Source organism: Lactuca sativa, chromosome 5 (genome assembly GCF_002870075.4).
Source record: "Lactuca sativa cultivar Salinas chromosome 5, Lsat_Salinas_v11, whole genome shotgun sequence".
Taxonomy (NCBI): Eukaryota; Viridiplantae; Streptophyta; class Magnoliopsida; order Asterales; family Asteraceae; genus Lactuca; species Lactuca sativa.
In genome coordinates this window covers 58,122,244-58,139,008 of record NC_056627.2, presented here as the reverse complement: position 1 = coordinate 58,139,008, position 16,765 = coordinate 58,122,244, and the positions used below count along the sequence as shown (strand labels likewise).

Sequence of the window (16,765 nt, the reverse complement as noted above, 5' to 3'; positions counted from 1 at the left end):
TAAATTTACCAAATAAGGAAAGATTCTCATCACCCAAGTTTCAGTTGGATAGAAACTTGGAATCATGCAAGTTGTATAGCATGATGATTGAGAACTTTCAAGCATTGGAAAAATTAAGACTAACTACTTGTTCACATGGATGTGTGAGTCAAGTAAATGACTAAGGGATCGAGTACATATTCTTGTGCACTGATTAAGTCCACCACAAAAGATTGTTAAGACTATTCGTCATTATTTACTAAAGTTTAGTAAATATGGCTATACTTACAAGCTTAAGTATAATTCTGAAGCATTGGAAAAATTTTAGTGTATGGCAGAACGAATGAGAAGAATCAAACTAGGCAGAAGGATAAAAGTTTCTCAAATCTGAAAATATGGGAGAGTACTTTAGTATCACAATTCATCTTATTTATTAAGAGACCTTATCACAATTCATCCTTTAAGTGCATTCTGGTAGCTAAGAAGAGGAGCTATGAATTGTTGAAGTGGTCAAATCAAGAAGATGATTCATACTTCGTTCCAAAAACAATTCTTAGAGTTATACTCCAAGATTGTAGCTTGAGTGACACATCTTAAAGAAGGTTTAAAACACTTGTCAAATGTAAGAGTAAAAGTTTTCTACTCTTGTACATTTGAAAATTAGTAAGTTGTGATGTTTTGGATAAAACAAAGACCAACTAAGGCCAATTGTGTGAAGTATTTGTCTTGATAAAGAATCTACACTATCTCTTGAATATTTGAAAAGATAGTCTTATATGTTAAGAGGAAAGTGAGAGTCTTAAAGATCCTGAAAAGAATTTCAAGATTTAATCAAGAATAAAAAACCTGTAGTTTAACACTAGCACACGACGTGAGGTTTATAACCTATCGTGTTGACATACTTTATTTCTGTGCCCATTCCAGTTAAATTTGGCTTTACATATGAGTTCATAGAGTTCTCAATTGGTTGCACAACAACTTGGAAGCAATGGCAGGCCCTTGAACTGCCAGATGGCAAGAAATTAAGATTGAGTTCTGTCCATATGAGTTTGGATTTGTCATTATCTTTTTCGTGTGACTATGGTTTTTGACAATTCACATGGATAAGAACACATACACTATTAAATCTAAGTGTCATAAGGTTTCTCTTCGATTCATGAAAATGATGGTGAGGAAACACTTTCACTAAGTAGATTTTAGCTAGATAGCAATTGTGATATTTGCATTCTCAAAGTCGTTAGTGGAGCGTGTGTGGTTAACCAGCACCCTAACATGGACTTGTGAGAAGTGGTAAATGTCTATACAATCGAGACTATGATTACGACATCTTTTTTCATAGTTCTTAAAATTGTTTAGACACACCTGTGAGTTATCTAAGATAAGGTGTATGATATTGATAAAGTTTTATCAAAGTAATCTAGTATCAGAAATCTGAACTTTGGTAAGAAATTCAATAAAGTATTGATTTCTAGAAGTCCAGCTGATTTCTGATTACATGTCAAAGCTAGTAGGAGCATAAGTGTTATGCTAATAATCATCATGTTAGTGGGAGATGATAATTATGATAAAGGCTGCAAGTTAGCAATGTCAATTATAGAAAACAAAAGGTTTCAATTGGGAAAAATTTGTTTTGCTATAATTAAGGGAGAGGAAATTATACTTCATCTCAAATCTAAAAGCTTAGATTGTGGTTTTAATCGTATTTAGTCAAGGATATATATATATATATATATATATATATATATATATATAAATTTCATGTTGGAATGGCTCAACATAAGGAAATTCTATATATGGGTCTATTATTTGCGTTTTAAAATTCGATTATGATTACGACATCCGTTTTCATAATCTGAATTATGAGAACTTGGCAAATTGAAATTGAAATATTATAGCAAAAGACTGCTTTAGTCTTTATGTGAGACATCATGAATCGTGTCCCATATGTTTCGTATGTAGGATCGATTACATGTGCTATATTCATCCTTTTCTAAAATTTTCCAAATTCTTGGGGCATTATGAAGGGAAAAGGTCTAGAATTGGATATGACTAGAATGATTAAGCAATTGTCAAGGACAATCTAAATTTTACCAAAGATTGGTTGCTCAAGGATAGTTGGAAGTATAATGTTAATTCCGGAAGGATCATATTCTCTAAGGAGGCAACTCTTGTTCAGAAGTGATAGTAAAATGGAATATGGAAATGTTTCAAAGTTACAAATTGTTCAATAAATATGTGTAAGATTAGGAAACTTAATGCAAGAAGGATGTTTCCAAGGAGTTGATCTCCTTTGGAATGCTCTGTAATGTTTGTTGTCAAGTCTTTCTGACTTTGTGCATAATCATTACAAGAGGATCAATGCATATAAGTTTAGAATCTAACAGATTTTAGTAAATGGCATGAATTTGGAATTCTTGCATTTGCAGTAAGGAATTGGGAATGTGAAATGAGAATCATTGGAGTTATGTTCAATTGATCTGTTTCACAAAGTAAATATCATAGACAAACATAGTATGCATACTTGGTGTATGGCATGACTAGTGTTTAGAAAACATAGTGTACATGCTTGGAGCATGGGACAACTATTGCTTTAAATTCAAGAATAAAGTTGATAGCTGAAACAGTATACAATGAATAATGTGTAATCATATGGTGATAAATAAAAGGTGTTTTATTTATATTCATAAGTTCTGAGACCATATTGGATTCGATTATTATTGTGTTTCACTTTGCATGTTTTGACTTCTAGAATAACTTGGTCATTGTTCTGATTGACTAAGTTATTCAAACCATCCACAATCGGTCATACGTTGGAAGTAGATATGAATCAAGAATGTCATGGGTTGGCTTGTAGAGGTCTAAGATGTTGGACAAAGGGCTACAACACTCATGAGTGCTCATAAGTTCTGAGTATTGGATTCAACCCGTGCTCATTGGAATCACTTCATGGATTTTATCATGAGTGATCATGAGATGATAATATCTTATATTCTTCAAACCTAGAGATATGAGTTGTTACTATGAGTTGGTTATACATTGATTGCACGAAAACGCATTGGTAACTCGATGTTATAAAACGTGCCTTTGTGTATGATTCAACAAGTAGTAAAACAAGCCATATGAGTCGAAGTCTGCGTAACCTGGAAAAGGGGAAAGAGACGATGGCAACACACCTCATACAAGAGGGGGGGGGGAGTCCAAACAGCCTTGTACGTATGTCGCTCACGCGAAGAAGTTATTCTCTAATTCCAAAAAGTAAAGCCACCATTCTTCAGTGATGAGCACTCCTATGTGCGAAATCTAAGGGACTTGTTCCTATGGAGATTCCCCTTGGTCTAATTCCACGCCTTATGACGAAAGGGGAGTTGGCGTGGCGTAAAGTGCATATTGGGGGGAGTAGATAAAAATTCCCTTCTGGGGTATTTCGAAGGTGTAACCTAGGCAACAAAAAAGGGGCCTGATACTTCTATCCATTCCTTTTACCTTCGGGATAAAAGCGATATCTGTGGGTCCCTCGATGATTTGGTGATGACAAATGTAAGTGCTCGGCCGAGCCAGGACTGATTTGATTTGTTCAAATTAGTTAGTCGTCACAAAATCGGAAATCGGGAAACAACAAATGGACAGAGAGAATGATTATAATCCATGTCTCAGTCCATATGATATCTAGAATGGAAGAATATATGATCCCTTATCTAATGGATAAGTCATTGACAAAGGTCAGAGTTCATCGACAAGGTCAGAGTTCGACAGAAGCTTTTGAGAGCTACGATTGCTGATCGGTTCTTGAAGTCATATGCAATAATAGTTTTAGACTTATCCAAGTGGGATACTGTTGGATTAATGTCTAAGTCCATAACTATAATTGGTAAGACTTGACCCGACCCGACATGGTCCATTTGGGTTGCATGGCATCATGCATTTGGATAGACTAAAATGAGAGAAATAACACTTAAGGTTTATTAATATATTATAAGTTCTAATATATTAATAAGGTTATTTAATTAGTATTGATTAAGAATTAATTTGGAATTAATTAAGTGATCAAAAGGAGACTAATTAAATATATGGGTTGATTGTGTAAATCATTCATTCTTTTATATGTGGGCTTGTGATCCAAGATTCCATATGTTGGACTAAGTCCATGGGGTGACCCATGGATACTCCATGGAGGTTAAAATCCATGGAGCATAAGGAATGGGAAAAGTTGTGAGTTACATGGTGTATCCCTAATAGCCACCATATAAAAGAATCCCATAGCTTAAGAAATCGGCGACTATGAGTAATAGAAAGGGCTAGCCGATTTTATGAAGTGTTCCAATTTCTCTCAAGTCATTCCATGTGTATTTGGTGTTGTGTGAACCATTTGAGGTGTCACACTTGGGGCACTAGGCACTCAAGCTTCATGAAGACTTTCTACATCAAAGATGTATGTAATTTTAACTTGATATATTCATATAAATCAATGTTATTATGCTAGTTAGGATGAATACCTTGGAAAGTTCATATTTGCATGTATAATAGAGAAAACATAGATCTAAGGTATTTAGGGTTACATGTACACTTAGGAGTGTTAGAATGCTCAAAACCCAAAATTTAGGTAGTACACCTAAATTGACACGAGGACTAGCTTATTTAGGGAAAATGCCTAACATGCTTTTATCTGCTAAGTGATTTGTGATGCTTTATGTTTTCGTTTGATCGGGTCCATGGTATGTTGCCGATCGGATCTGGAAATTTTTATGTGTTCAGGTTTCTAAACGTTTTATTTCGGTATTAGAACTGACATGTAACTTTTCGGAGTAATAAGGAGGATTACACGTCTAAATCTTCTCTATTTATATTTTCATCTCGATGCAATGAATGCATGCTTCTGTGAAAATAACGTCATGGTGAAGACTCATATAGAGTTGAGTAAATGGAGGAAATGAAAAGGCTTATGAAAGTGAATGAAACCTATCGGAAGATATCGTAAGAGTAGTGTCTTGCCTTTAGAATATGTCAGACAGTACGTTTAGAGGAGTACGGTACGTCTGAAGTACACCTTCGATTGGCAGGATGATGGAACGGTTGGTGTAATTCTTGATGTTGTCCCATCGTCTGGAATTTCCATCACCAACCGAGTTGAAGTAGAATTGATGAGTGAAGATGCGCATGGAAGAAGTCCTAGTAGAGTCTAGGAAAAATTTTATGATTAAATTGGACACATTAGTATGTGTTAAATTGTTTTGTGATTTTAGGACTTGGGGACTACGAGACAATACTTGGGACGAGTATGAGTAGGTGTGAATAGTAGTAGAGATCTATACTACTAGAAGCACAAGACTCACACTTGGATCAGGGAATGTCACAAGGTTACCAAGAAACTAGTAATTGATTCCGTTTTATTCATGTATGTCATTACCATTGTTTTGGTAATGACTAGTAAGAGGCTTGTTATTCCGACCCTAGCCGTCATGACAAATTGAGTCCAACTGAAATGAGTTTGTTACGTGGTTCTGAGAACCGAGTTTGATGTAGCATCTAACTGAATTCAGAAGATTGGAATCATTATTCAAGTCTTATTTCGTTAATGATTTTGGGATGTAATCATCCTAAGGGGTAGATAATTGTAACGCCCATAGATCTGGGCTAGTCAGTTTAAGGACAATGAGCGTCAAAAATGACTTTTTGATAGAATATTATTTAGGATTAAAAAATCTTAACTAAGTTGTAGTGGTCGTGACAAGGATTCCGGATATATGAAGAATGCCGAAATCCGAGTTATAACGAAGAAGTTAAGACATGTCGAAGTTTCGCGACAGAACCGACACGACACAACGCGACGTAAATAGTGAATTTACGTTAGAATGATATTTAGCCAAAACAATCTAAACGAGAATCGAAGATCTCTTCAATAGTAGTCCAACGGTAAAAAGACAGACGAAAACGGACGTCGGATGAAAAAGTTATGAATTTCTAATGAAGTTTTCCTGTCCCGGCCTACTAAAAATAATATAAAAGTAATATATTTGTAATATATTAAAAATAAAGTCACAATTAGCCGACGGAGTCTAAATGAAAGTTGTAGATCTTGTTTTTACCTACACGTCGATATAAAGAATGTCGAAAACGGAGTTCGTATGTGAAAGTTATGAATTTCTGAAATTCGGTGCGCGAACCCCAAAGCTGTGTCAGTGGCCATGATGTGGAAACAGTGCCCACGATGTGGCATGACTTCTGACACCTTCCGAAGCCTGACAGAGCAAGTGGACAGTGATGCATGCAATGACGTTCAAGCCCACGACGTGGAAAATGAAAAATTTGCCCTATAAATAGATTTGAAGGGGCAGCCGGCCAAAGTTGCTAATCCACCATTCTCTCACCCATACTACCTTGATTTACGTGAAAAGAAGTACCCCCGAAGCCCCGGTATCATCCTGAGACCCGAATCAAGTCCCGAAGCCCGAAGATCCCGAGAAGAAAAGAGTTTCCGAGCCAAAGCTCTACCCGTGATAAGTCCGGTGTGTGAAATGATCCCGGTTTCACCGAAGAATACTACTCTTAGAGCTGTAGTGTTGTCCGATCATCTTTTGATCAAGTGAGTGTATAGTTACTTTCTTATAACACATAAATATTAAGTATTTGCTATGAAATACGTGTTATGTGTGTGTGTGTGTATATATATATATATATATATATATATATATATATATATTGTTGTTGTTGTTTCTATGTGTGAGTGTATAGTCTCTTTCATAAACACAATTTTAATACTAGTATTGTCTGAATGTATTAAGTATATGTTTTGGGTGAGTGTGTAATCACTCTCTTCTAACACATAAATATGAAGTATTTTCTATGAAATACATGCTATGTGTTTATATATTGTTGTTTATTTGAGATGAGTGTGCAATGGATGTTTTATATAGTTTTTAAACGAGTTAAACTGTATATATATTTTTTATCTGCAAATATGTTGGTAGAACATGGGTAGATGAGATACTTGGTATGTGATAAAATGATGAGGTATGAAAGATGATTAAGAATGATATTGGCAGATGCACCAATTAGAGAATGTCATAATACTAGCAGATACGCTTAAAAATAATTTTGGTGGATGCACCAAATAGAGAATGTCATAATACTAGCAGATGCGGTTATAGGATAATCCAGGCAGATGCGCTTATAGGATAATGCAGGCAGATGCGCTTAAAAGAGAATGTCATAAACCTGACAGCCGCGCCTCATAGTGTATGACGTAATCCTGGCAGAGGCGCTTAAAGGATGGTGTTGGTAGATGTGCCTTTTGTAGCAATGGGTTTTGTGCCAATTCCTTAGGTCAATCCTTAGGAATGAATGAATGAAGGATAGTTGAATTCTTAGGGTAAAACCTTAAGAAATAAAGAAGATAATGAGGACGGGTAATTGAGTTGACTGTTTGATGGTTGAATATAATAATTATATTAATGTGGGTTGAAAACCCTATATGCTCACCAGACTCCCAAGCCTGACCCACTCAGTTTTCTTTGTATCACAGGTATCGATACGAAGGCATATTTCACTGAGAGATTAAAGGAGATGTAAATCTTTAGTGTAAAATAATGTAAGTTCTGTTTATGTTTATGTGTCTGTATCGAAACATGATATCCCGTGATTTTGTTAAATAATGAAAATACATTTCTTTAAGAAATGCTTTGATAAGTTCTTATCATTTTTGTTTTGGGAACAAATTCCACAACTGTTTTCTTTAATTAAAATATTACTCCAATTTATAAAACAAAGCATAAACAAATCGGTCTTTTCTGACCGTGAAATTGGGGATGTCACACATGGCACGCACCACAGTTTCAGCCTGGGTTTGTTTTTCTGATATTTTCTCATTTGATTTTGATACAGTATTTGACATGATGTTTTGAGATACATGGTTCTTGATTTTCCTTATGATGATGGATGATTTTATGGTATTATTAATGATTTAAAAACGAAATTTTTGGACTATATTTTTGGGTAATTTCAAGTTGGTATCCGAGCCTTGGTTTGAGGGATTCGGGCACACTTTCTGGTGTGTCTGAACTCAAACTAAGAAATTGGTATAGAAATTTTCAAAGGGAAATTTTTTTGTAAAAGTATTTTAAGAAAAGAAAAGAGTTTTAGAAAAAGCAAAAAGAATTTTGAAAAAGAGAAAAGTGTGTGGTGCATGCAATCAGCCGAGCTCAAGTAGGTACTCCCAAATCACCCATACAAGTTTATGTTATGTTGTGCTTATCAGTTATATGAGAACCGCATGCTAGATTAAGACTACGGATCTAGGAAGGATGCCTTATGTGCCTGTTATATGTGTATCAACTATATGAGAACTGCACGCTAGTACAGATTAGTCAGTATGATAGCCTGAGTAGTATATGCTTGATTATCTGTACTAAAGGTGAAGTAGAGAACTACTAAGCCCATTTCTAGCTTCTGTACATAACCAAACCATATTGATGGATCCATTCGTAGCTTCATATGTAACATAAATGACATAATCCACTAAAACCTACCATACACTACAAGTTTGAAACCGACCACTACTACCACCATCAACTTACTCCTAGACCAGCTACATCTTGTTCAAAAGTAGCAAGTTAAAGTTGCAAGTAAATGATATAATCCACTAAAATCAGTTTAGGCTTGTTAAGGAGGATGATCAAATGCCTTTGCCTCCTAGGAACAAATTTTTTGATGTCAATTTTTGTGCTAAAGCAATTGGAGAGGTGGATATGAACAAAATTGAACATGGGAGTTGCCAAGGGAGTTCTTGTTCTTTGCCAATTTCTAGTTCCGATGGAACTCAAGAAAAAATGGGGAGAAAAATATATAGTGACTATTACTTATATAAAGATTATGTTTAGGTTTTTTCTATGGATTTCACTCTGCGGAGCTATGGGCTTTGGGGTTTTTTCTAGGGATTTGCAAAGGGTTCAAGAACCCTAATTTCCTGTTCTTCGTCTATTTGGTTGTATGAAAGATGATGGATTTGCATATGGTTCAAGAACATGAATTTTTTCCTTTTCTGCTTCGTGTTTTGGTCTTATGGGGATGAGGATTTCATTTTTTGGCTTTATGCCTTTCACATAAGGATCTCATCTCTAAAATCATTTATGAAAATTCCTAAATCGCTCGTCTCTAAAATGATTTTTAAAAAAATTCAAGACGTCATCTCTCAAAAACGATTTGTGTAGATGTGCGTGTTCATCCCGATAAACACAGTCCCTTCTCCATCGAATGTGACATTGATTTGTGTGTGTTTTCATCCTTGTAAACCCTTTATGTGTGTGTTCATCCCTGTAAACATAATGGCAGTGGAATCCTAGCCATCAGGGAATCCTTCTTGACATCGTGTTTAGATTCTTCAAATATTGGGTTTGTAACTTTATAGAGATAATTGCTTGGGTAAAGTGGGTGTCGTATGATATATATATATATATATATATATATATATATATATATATATATATATATATATATATATATATAGAGAGAGAGAGAGAGAGAGAGGGGGGGGGGAGAGTTAGGTTCAAGTTTTCTAAGTAATTATTGTGCGGATGTGGACAATGTTATTCTATGAGAATTACTAAGAGAATCAGTTGTTTAGCAATGCAAATACTTTCAACCTTACACAAATATCGGCATTTTCATGCATTCTCGCTAATTATTATTTATTTTTGTTCTCATACATTGTTTTTCACTCATTTTCGTTCTGACAGAATACGACTCAATAAACATTCTAACAACATTCTGACAGAAATGAGAATAGTAATAATAAGTGTATAATAACCTTATAGATGATTTAATTAGTGAGAATGTGTGTTAATGACAATAATTATGTAAAATTGAACGTATTTATATTATCAAACAACATATTTTCTTTATCATTCTCAAAAAATAACATTGTCCATATGTCTGCACAATAATTAGTTATAATAAAATAACCTAAGCCTATATATATATATATATGGGTCACTCATGTATTTAACAATAATAAAATATTAAAAGGAAATAATAAAAAAATGAAAAATAAATATATAAAGGGTAAAAAATTTAATTTTGAAAGGAACTAAATCTACAACAAAACTAGTTGAAAATGACAATTTGTTAAAAGTTTTGGAACAATGTGGACTATCTATGAAATTTTTTGAACTTATGGAGTATATCTCATATTTCTAAAAACCACATTGACTATTTATGATGTTTCGTGGTAAATATTTAATAGAAATAACTAATTAGTAAAGAAATATATAATATTTAAAATTAAATTATAATTAAAAGGGTAAAATAAAATATAATTAAAATAGAAGGATTAGATTTACAAGTTGTGAAAGTACAAATATATATTTAGTAGTCAAAATAAAATATAAAAAATAAATAAATAAATAAACAAACGAGTTATTTAGTCCGATAGTATTAAATGGTTAATAAAAGAAAGTCTAAAGCTCCTATATCGACTTAGATGTTCTTAATTCGGGTTGATTAGAACAATTTGAGTAGATTTGGTTTGGTGTTTGTTATTCAGTTAATCTGAAATTAATTTGATTTAGGCATCGGGTATACGTATAAAATTTCGAATATACCTGAGTACGTACCTGACTTTGTTTTTTAACAATTAATACATATTATATTAGGTAAAGTAAGTACACTTTTTCATACGATGGTGCATGTATTATACAGGTGATAAAAAAAACACGTTTGTATAGTGAATGCATAATACATTTGTTTGTTGGGATATTTTATTTGTTTGATTCTAGTTTTAGTTCTTTGTTAATGTGTTTTGTAAAATCGCTTGACAGGATGATTCAATGCACAATTCTAGTGTTGGGTAAGTTCAAATTTAGTGATGGCCCTCTTTTTGTTCAATTTAATATTGTCAATGTGAGATATGGACATGTCATATGGTGGAGATGCGTGGTGAGCAGCTCGATCAAATATCATTAAAAGATGAAAGCTATAGATAGAATTTACGGTACGTATCTTATCCAAACGGTTTTAACTTGAACTTTCTATGAAAATATGGGTAGCGTTGAAAACTATAAATTTGAACCTCAGATACCATTTTTTAGCCTTGGTAACATGGTTTTTTACTTTGTATTTATTTTAAGAATATGCATATGAAAGTAATGGAATTTAATTCTTTTCTTTGGATGTATTACGTCTTCTTTTATTTGTGTTGAACATATGATATTTTTCCCTTGAAGATCAAATGTATAGATTTTGACATTTTCCCCAGGTGTTACGAAAAAACCTATTCATTAAGTTCTAAATGGAGTGGATTATGGTCTTAAATTAATTTAAGTTTACAACTTAAATGTTTGATTTTGCCCCTGTGAGATTGTTGCTCATGGTTATTGTGTGATGTCTGAAATCGATTCATAATTGTTGCCTTACATGGGACTGCAACGACTTAGGCCATCAAGCCCTCTTTCTTTAATTCAGGTATCTGTTTAAATAATCTACCCCAAATAGTTTCTTTATAATATTCAGTTCAGGTATCAGTTACATTTTCTAACATAAACTTACACAATTGACCTAAAACCCAAAAAATATACCAGATCAACGGCCTTACCACATCACATCACATTATTGACGGTCTTTCTAATCAAACATTTTAAATTACGAATTAGACCTTATTTATAAAAAATACATATCAAAATTTATTACATTTTTCTCTACAAATAGAGTCTTACATTAATGTATTTTCATTTTCTTTTATAATTTCTATAATCTTACAATAAAAACTAACAATAATAGCAAAAGCCTAATTATTTACACGTTTTATATTCTTAAAAGTAATAAAAGCTTGTTATAAATAAAACTAACATTTAATAAATAACTGAGTTTATTTGAATTATTAATATAATAATAAAATTATAATGGTTTAATTGTTTTGGTAGATGAATCATAAAAAAGATGGTATTTTTTTTATAAAATATTGGATTAATTTGGAACTTTAGATCACCATTAACAACAAGAGAGTCTTATTAATTAATTACTTGACATATAATGGATTTCTTTTAAAATGAATTACAAGGTAAAGGTTATTGATATACACTTTCTTTCAAAAAAAAAAAAGTTTACACAAGTATATTAAGTGTGAAAAGAAAATATAAATACATGTGTGTGTGTGTTTTAATTTTGTAGAGCCAATACGTTAAAATAAAGTATGCTTTACCAAATACCCCTCCACAGCTCACTTCATCGAAACCCAAATCCCATCACTCGGGACTTCCTGATGCACCACAAATAGCATGTAAAACCCCGCCGGTGCAATGTTGCCTGACGGCGGCGCCATCGCGTTAACTTCATACGTCAATTTTCCGACGGCATTCACAGTGTTGCCGCCATCAAGAACCATGAGCCTCTGGTTCATTGAAAACGAATGCGTGTTAAACGAAGGTGCCACCAGTGTCACCAATATTGAGTTCGGGTCCACCTTGTTTTCAACTATGAATCGAATGATTATGCGTTCATTATAACGAATTCTTGTCTGGGTTGCGGGTGAAATTATTTTCGGACGTGTCCCATGCAAATTTGGATTCAAATACGAAGGTGAAAACGCCTCTAAGCTTAATTCTGTAGGGAAAACTACATTTGTGAAAGTATAAAATTCCTGAGCGTTACTCCCACAAACTAAAATTCTCGTGTCTCGAAGCAAAATAGCAGTCGAATGATACATCCGAGGTATAGTGCTCGGATTTTGTACCTCAAAACGAGAATTAATCGGGTTATCATGACGGTATATTACAGGATTAAGAACCGGGTTTCGTCCATATCCCCATCCAGCGGTCCCCTTTGACCCGCCATTAATGATTAAAACGTTGCGGTTTGGTAGTAATAACATATCTCCCATTACCCGACTCATTGGCATTTTTTCCATGGACCATTTTGGATCCGGGTCGGATATTTTAATCCTGCCACAAGTATCCAAAGCTTCATTAAATATCCCTTTTTTAGCATTTACAAATGCTCCTTTAGGTGCACCCCCACAAACTAAAATCTCCACCGAATCTACTTTCCCATTGACAAGACTTAACGGTAGTAGAACGGCGGACCCTGAGCTTGGATAATTTCTGGGATCACCGCCGGGTATTTCAGGGTACTTTTTCAGAACTTGGTTACGAGAGTAATCAAATAAAATGGCGCCATTATTGGCAAAAACAAACAGATGGCCATCTGGATTAAGAAACACAAATGGGTACAAGTTATTCTCTATTTTTGCATCATGTGTCTGAAGTAAGAAAGGCAGATCATAAGTTTTCTGAGTCTTCGCAGTTTTCGGGAAGAACTCGTAATTAAATTGCTCTCGACCACCTATAACAATCATACGGCCGTCAGGTAATATATGATTCGTAGCGTACCATCTTCTTTGAATCAATCCGTTTGGCATCTCAACCCAATCGCACTTATTACAGAATCCCTTGAAAACTCTAACGACACGTTCGCCGTCATTGAACCCGCCACTCTGCATGAGGCTGCCGTCAGGCATTAAAGCACCGGAGGAGCACCAGGTGTCGGTGAGGATCATTAGGGGACGAACGGAATTGGAAGCAACATCGTATTCGACAGAATGAGCTGTACAGTCTTTCTTTAAAGTCAGGTCGTTCTTATCCTCTCGGCATTTTCCGTCCGGAAGGGCGATTTTGGATGCACCGACGTCAGTCCGGTCGAAAATGATGACACGGTCGTTGGGGAGTTGCTGCATGTGCATGCCGGAGATGCCGATGCTTTGCTTGAGGAGGGACCAGCTTCCACCGAGCGCAGTTGCGGTAGGATATAATAGACTGGCCAAGAACAGGGTGTGGAAACAAGATGAAAGGATAATGCATGAAGCCGAAGCCATTGGTCCACTGGCTTATTTAGGTTTGACGTTCTCGTAAGTTCAAGTTGGATATATATAGAGTAAATTATACTAATGGTCCTTGAGGTATGGATAGTTGATGTGTTTCGTCCCTAACTCTTTTTTATAACTCGAATGGTCCCTATAATTTGATTTTGTTGCGCATTAAGACCCTAACCGAACTAAAAAGACTAATATGCCCTTTCTAATTTGTTTTAGCTTTATTTACATTTTTTATTATTATAATTTTAAAAAATAAAAATTAGCCCACTTATAAACCTAACCCCCTTTTCTTTTCTTTCTCGTGACATTGTTTTATTCTTTTACCAGTACCATTCTTCGGTGAATATTTTTTCTCATCGGAAACCACTAACTGTAGCAGAGGAATTCATCGGACACCCCATCGTCTTCTCTTTCATTAAATCTTCATCATATATATATATATATATATATATATACACACACACACACACGGCCCCATTATGGAATTTGATGGTTGAAGGCTTGATTATTTCATCTATGGTTAAGTGCTTGACAGTGGATCTTGATGATTGAAGACTTATTGCTTTGTTTATTTGTCTCAATTTGGTCCACATGATTATCCCCTTCTTCTCGTACATTAACAACTTTCAATATGCCTGGTTACATTGGTGTATAGTTTGTCGAATAATTTTAGGAAATCTATATTTCAAAACTATGGATTGAAATCTAGTTATCATAGGTACATGCAATGGATTTTGATTTAATTTGAATGGGATTTCATTTGATTGGGGATTCATTTTTTTCAAGGGAGCCATCACCATCATTGCCTCTTCCCCTGATTTTAGGGTTCAAGACCGACTCCATGGAACAATATAACGAAGTTCGTATGTAGCATCCATTTCCATTTCCAAGTTTAATTTATCAAATATTAATTTTGAGGATTTTTGGGGTGGGGCACGATGTGATGGCTAAGGCCTCACCACGTAGCATCGACTATTTAAAAAGGCGGAGTCGTGAAGCGCCCTGACGTGGCAAGACCTTTACCACAGTATGGCAACCATTTTTTGTACAAAAACATATATCTTTGTGTTTGTATCCTATTTAAGGGAGCTAACTCTTACGGTTTCCTCATTATTTGACAGCCTCCACCCTATGAGATCATACTTGTAACATCCGGTTTCGAATAGTTCATTATTCGGGGTCGTGGCATGATTATTGGTTATCATAAGGCTTAGGGCCTTGGAGATGAACGGAATTGACCATTTGTGGTTATGGATGTTACGGATTAAGTAATTCGAGTGTTCATTTGTGTTTCGAAGCCCAAGGGAATCATCGTAATTTGGCAGCTTGGTTCTTTATGGATTTTGGGTTTTTATTCGTAAAGTTTTATGGCTAGGGTGAGCTGTCAGAAGTGTAGGGCTTCTCGTCACCTTTCCGTGGATATAAAGTTCGTTGGAAACGGACCTAAGAAGAGGAAGTTATGGTCATTTGAATTAATGGCATAAATGGTCCTTAGTTGAAAAAATTTGCAAGATAGGTCCCATGCGTGCATGTTGAGATGGTGCGTGTCTAGGTAGGTAGGCCCAGCGTAAGCTGGCGTACGCCCAACATAATTTGTAGAGTGCCAATCCCTAATCTTTAGGGTGTGTGCACTATTTAAACTGTTGGAATAGTGTCTAAGGCTGCAACTATATTAGGCAAGTATTTGACCCGGTTGTGCATGGTCCTTTTGGGTTGCCTTCACCATAGCAACTTCATAAGATGATTTATCACGAGAGAGTAAATATTATTAGTATATTATGAGAATAATATAATGAATAATATATTGTTATTTGATTAATATAAGTCATAGGATTAATTAGAATTAATTTGGTGACTTAAAGAGATTAATTAAATAAAGGGGTATAAACTGTCAATTGTTTGATAGTTAAGCTTTAGACTGTAAATCCTTATGGATATGCTAGGGACGGATTCTAGAAGCTAGGATAGCTTCAAAAATCGTCCAAGGCTTATCTATGGAAAGGATTTGGATAGCCTTAAGAGAAGATTATCCAATTAGGGTTTAGGTTGTAACCCTTAAGGAGTCTACAAGTATAAATAGATCCCATGGCATAAGGAAATCGGCACCTCTCCTAAAGCAAGAGAACCCTGGCCGATTTCCTCCCCTCTCCTCTCTCCTAAATCATCTTCCTTGCTATTGGTGTTTGTAAGCCATTAGAGGAGTGACATTTGTGACTCTAGAAGCTCCAAGACCTCAAGATCAACAAGGAACTCAAAGGTATGATTCTAGATCTGTTTCAATGTTGTTATTTAACCTAATTAGTCATTAGAAGTCTTGGATTCAAAGCATGTTTATTAGAAAGCCTAGATCCGAGCATTAGGGTTTTGCATGCGCACATAGGAAAGTTCTTATGGCTAAAACCCATCAGTGGTATCAGAGACTAGCTTGGTTTTCTTTAAATTGTTGCTTGATTAACTGAAACAAACCTACAAAATTCGATTTTTTGGTTTCTGAGTCATGGACTCGGCGAGTTCCAAGGTGGACTCGGCGAGTCCCCTTGTGCACTCGGCGAGTCCAGGCGTCAGGAATTGCCAGATTCGAGATTTTTTCATAATTATCTTATGGAAACTTACCTTAATCATAATAGATCAATCTAAATCCGATTTTTTGATATATATGACTATTATCTTGATCTAGTTAAAGGTATTTATCAACTAATAAAATATTTAATTTCCTTATATGATAATTAATTAATTATTTTAATTATTTTGGTAATTATCTTTCAAAGAAATCTTGAATAAAATCAAATATAGATAATTAGGATATTAATTGTTAATTGGAATTATTTGTTATTTGATCCTCCATGTTTTAAATGTTTAAAACTTACCCACAAGTTTTGAAATTTATATTTGTGATTAAAAGTTTTAATATAGACAACTTAAATTTCAAAC

General features: G+C 34.6%; 1 protein-coding gene across 1 annotated transcript; it reads right to left on the bottom strand.

Moving 5' to 3' along the window:
* Positions 1 to 12,131: 12,131 nt before the first annotated feature.
* LOC111879702 (aldehyde oxidase GLOX) lies at positions 12,132 to 13,834 on the bottom strand. Its single transcript, XM_023876163.3, has one exon. The coding sequence runs from the start codon at positions 13,832 to 13,834 to the stop codon at positions 12,185 to 12,187; it is 1,650 nt and encodes a 549-aa protein (XP_023731931.1). The 3' UTR covers positions 12,132 to 12,184.
* Positions 13,835 to 16,765: the final 2,931 nt, after the last annotated feature.